This window comes from Galeopterus variegatus, unplaced genomic scaffold (assembly GCF_000696425.1).
Source record: "Galeopterus variegatus unplaced genomic scaffold, G_variegatus-3.0.2 Scaffold10505, whole genome shotgun sequence".
Taxonomy (NCBI): domain Eukaryota; kingdom Metazoa; phylum Chordata; class Mammalia; order Dermoptera; family Cynocephalidae; genus Galeopterus; species Galeopterus variegatus.
The window spans coordinates 52,532-56,732 of NW_007736616.1; the positions used below are offsets into that span (position 1 = coordinate 52,532).

At 37.9% G+C, this 4,201-nt stretch overlaps 1 protein-coding gene across 1 annotated transcript in view; it reads left to right on the forward strand.

Annotated features, from left to right (window-relative positions):
• The window catches only part of LOC103610035 (septin-10), a gene marked incomplete at its 3' end in the record, with an annotated part of 26,967 nt that extends 23,109 nt beyond the window's left edge, over window positions 1-3,858 (forward strand). Inside the window, exons 7-8 of the mRNA XM_008594273.1 lie at window positions 1,218-1,314; window positions 3,690-3,858. Of these exons, the coding sequence (XP_008592495.1) occupies window positions 1,218-1,314; window positions 3,690-3,858 (266 nt within the window). The remainder of the gene's footprint in view (window positions 1-1,217; window positions 1,315-3,689) is intronic.
• Between the last annotated feature and the right edge of the window lie 343 nt (window positions 3,859-4,201).

The window sequence follows — 4,201 nt, forward strand, 5'->3', positions numbered from 1 at the left end:
GGAAACAAACTGTTGTATTTTGTTCAAAATCTTCTCCTTCCCTAAGCTGTTTTTTCTCACCATGCTTGATCTATTTAAATCTCATCCTTCCTGATCTATTCCAGTCCTTTACCCATTTTTGAATTGTGCTTTTTGCTGTTGAGTTGTTTGATATTAGCCCATTGTCTGATGTGTGGTTGTCAAACACTTTCTCCCATTCTGTAGGTTGTCTCTTCACTTTGTTGACAATGTCCCTTGCTGTGCAGAAGCTTTTTAGTTTGATGTAGTCCCATTTGTGTATTTTTGCTTTAATTGCCTGTGCCTTCGTAGTCTCACTTAAAAAAGCACTGCCCACTTCCATTTCATGTAGTGTTTCCCATGTTTTCTTCTAGTAGTTCCATAGTTTTGGGTCTTAAATTTAGGTCTTTAATTCATTTTGAGTTGATTTTTCGTGTATGGTGAGAGATAGGGGTCTGGTGTCATACTTCTGCATTTGGATATCCAGTTTTCCCTGCATCATTTGTTGAAGAGGCTGTCCTTTCCCCATTGTATATTTTTGATACCTTTGTTGAAAATCAGGTGGCTGTAAGTGCATGGGTTTATTTCAGGACTCTCTATTATGTACCATTGGTCAATTTGTCTGTTTTGAAGCCAGTGCTGTGCTGTTTTGTTACTATAGTTTTATAGTATATTTTGGAGTCAGGAAGTGTGATTCCTCCAACTTTGTTCTAGCTTGGCTTTTATCTTGCTGCTCCCAGTGATCTCTCACTTCTCTCAATGTCTGTAGCATTTACTGTATTAGCATTAATTTGGGACTTTATATATTACTTAGTCTTAGTACCATATATCTATATGCACACTAAACATATACTTTCATTATATATACACTGTATGTGGGTGTGTATGCGTGTAATCTCTTCGACATTATCTTTGTTTTTTAGGGTAAAGATAATATTGAGGGACATGGCATCTATACTTTTTTTTTCTTTTTGGTGTCTCCAATAGCATAATGACTTGCATTTAGGGTAAGTAATTTTCTTTATAGAACCCTGAAATGACTGTTATAGAACAGTTAGCACATATTCATTGCCAAGTTTTAAAATCTAAGGCATAGCAGTTTATTTGATTTATTATTTAATAAATTATTCTCTTTCCTATTATTTTCATAAGATATTTTTAGCTAATCATTTATCACATTGGTATGAGAAGGTGTGATTGATATTATGGTTCCTTTTCAGGGACATTTGCCATTTGCTGTTGTAGGAAGCATGGATGAGGTAAAAGTTGGAAATAAGATGGTCAAAGCTCGCCAGTATCCTTGGGGTGTTGTACAAGGTAAATGAGATAAACAATGCCTAGAANATGGATGAGGTAAAAGTTGGAAATAAGATGGTCAAAGCTCGCCAGTATCCTTGGGGTGTTGTACAAGGTAAATGAGATAAACAATGCCTAGAACTATGTAAGTTCCTTTACATAAATGACCTCAGAGTTGCGTTGAGTGCACTCTCTGAGGTGATACTTACTGTGGATTATGACTGGCTGTCAGAGAAGCCGGCTGCACCCTGTTTCAGCCAGAGTCTGTGCAGGCCAGGCAAAGCCTCCCCGTGCCCTCACGGTGCCACATACACATTACCTCCTGGTAGTGCTGGGATAGTCAGAAGGTGGGAGCACTGGTCAGGCCTTTGAACTAAAGTTGAATGTAAAAAGTAGTGTTTAAACATGATACATTAATTACCACTTTACTATTGGGCACAATAACCTATCTTATAAATTTAAATCATGAATTTATATACGTGGGTACTTCAAAAAGTTCATGGAAATATAGGGTTAAAAGATAATACTAATCTTTCCATGAACTTTTTGAAGTTGCCCTTGTATTTCTACTGACCAAGAGTCCACTTAAATGCAGGTTTTCTTTTTTTTTTTATTAGTTAAACAAGTTGGGTTTATTACTCAGTGCACTGAGGGAGAACACGTACCACATTCCATGGAGGAACTTTGGGGGTGTCTCAGCAAAAGTGTGTTAAGAAGAAAATATTACAGGATTTGAGTTTTGGTTGGGTGATTTGGAAGATGGGAAAGGAAAGAGGATTTGGCTCTAGATTGGGAGCTGTCAGAAGGCCAGGGGTATTTTATGAATGGGTTCATTGCGTATTGCAGTGACCTTGCTTGTATCTGTGCTTAGACCAAATTAGGAAGCAGCCTTGTTTTATCTCATTTTATCATGGTATCACTGTAACTTTTGTGTGGGGTTGGTATCCTGTGAGATTGTTCATGTATACCAGGAGAATAATAACATGGCCTGGCTATGAGTGTCAGACCAGGTTGTAGTAACACATCAGGGGCTGCTTTCATTCCTACTCAGGAGCATCAGACCCCACAGGTTTTCCCTCCAAGAGCAAACTGGCACCTGTGGCAAGAACTTGCAGAAACAGGGAATGAAGCCCAGGCAACCAGCTTTAGGTCCTCCTCCCGCCACCCCATCCTGCATAACTCAGGCCACTTGGACCTTCGCAGACAAGCTGACCCACAGCTCCCCTCACCCCAAAAATGAACATTTACCCCTTTTTGCAGGGAACGGGGAGGAGCAGGGCCTGGGGAGGTTGGTTTTTCCCGGGCAGTGTTGGGAGGGCAGCTGGTGCAGCTGCCCCAGGCCCCCAATGAGCTTGCCTGACTTTCACCCTCCAGCAAGTGTTGTCACAACTCTCACCAAGGCTCAACATGATTGAGATAAAGTCCCAAAGATATTAGTTAAGTTTTTGGGGAATCAAAAGTTATACGAGAATTTTTAGCTGCATAGGGGCAGGTGGGATCAGCTACGTTGACCCCTCATTGTTCAGGGGTCAGTTGTATTGCCACCTATTTACAAAACAAACCAGCCAGCCAACTTAAAAAGTTAAATCCACTTGACATTTAGGTTATTTATCTAGCATTATGAGTGAGTAAGTAAGTAGTACTGTCTGGTTCATTTACTTGCAATGCTAATTAATGCAGTATAGGTTACCCCTACTAGTACTGGTTCCCAAGTTCTGCTTTTTATAAGTTGACAAATTTTGTAATTAGTGAAAAATATTGAGAAAACTTGATATTTTTAATGTATGAAAATTGTAAAAATAATCATTGCAGCTAAGACTACTAGTCACAGTAACATATTCATTTGTAGTCTTTTGTTCATTATAAACATAGAAGGACCTTGTATGTATGTTCACTTATTTTGAATAGGGGCTAATGCAGGATCATAAATGTTTTGTATGAAAAGAATTTGATAATGATAGCATGCACAGATAGTGGTTTTGAGTTTGCAGAATTTATTGCTTTGAAGTTTTAGTGAAATAATATTACATACTCTTTTTAAGCACTATGTCAAATGTCCTGAGGATGTTTTGTAAACTGCCAATGAAATATTAGTGAAATAACTAGAGCATATGATAACATAATAAATGTTCTTCTTTACTATTTCCTGTTTATCCATTGGCTACTAAATTTAAAACAAATCCCTTGGTTTATTAATTAACATTGCCTATAATACAGTGTGTATAAAGCAATAGTTTCTTCCTTGGTTACTCGTATGAAATAATTGTAGCTATTAATCGGACTGATCATTTTGCTGTTTATTTCACATGTGTTTTCATTTATTTGTTCATTCAACAAATATTAATTGTGTTCTAGGAATTAAAAACCAGTGTTTCTCTTTTATTTATTCTGCCTAGTGGAAAATGAAAACCACTGTGACTTTGTAAAGCTGCGGGAAATGCTCATTTGTACAAACATGGAGGACCTGCGAGAGCAGACCCACACTAGGCACTATGAGCTTTATAGGCGTTGCAAACTGGAGGAAATGGGGTTCACAGATATGGGCCCAGAGAGCAAGCCACTCAGGTAAGGGGGTGGGGGGTAGGAGAGCCAATCAAAGAGAGAGTATTGCACCTTTTTATATATCCAGGATGATAGAAAATGAGTTATTCAGGAATTTCCCAAAACCATAAAGTAGAATCATTTTGATAGTGATTAATTACTGTGCTTCTGAAATCTCTTGATACCTTCTTGCTTCTGAAAGGTCTTTAAGTTCTTGTCTGGTGCAGAAGGAGGTAGGCAGAAGAAAGAATGTATGGCAAAAGCCCACTACTTCAATATATGCTAATATGAATAACTGGGGAGAAAAAAAATCTCATTGTTTAGTTTTATATTCGTATTTATCTGTAACAGATGAAAGTAGATTTAA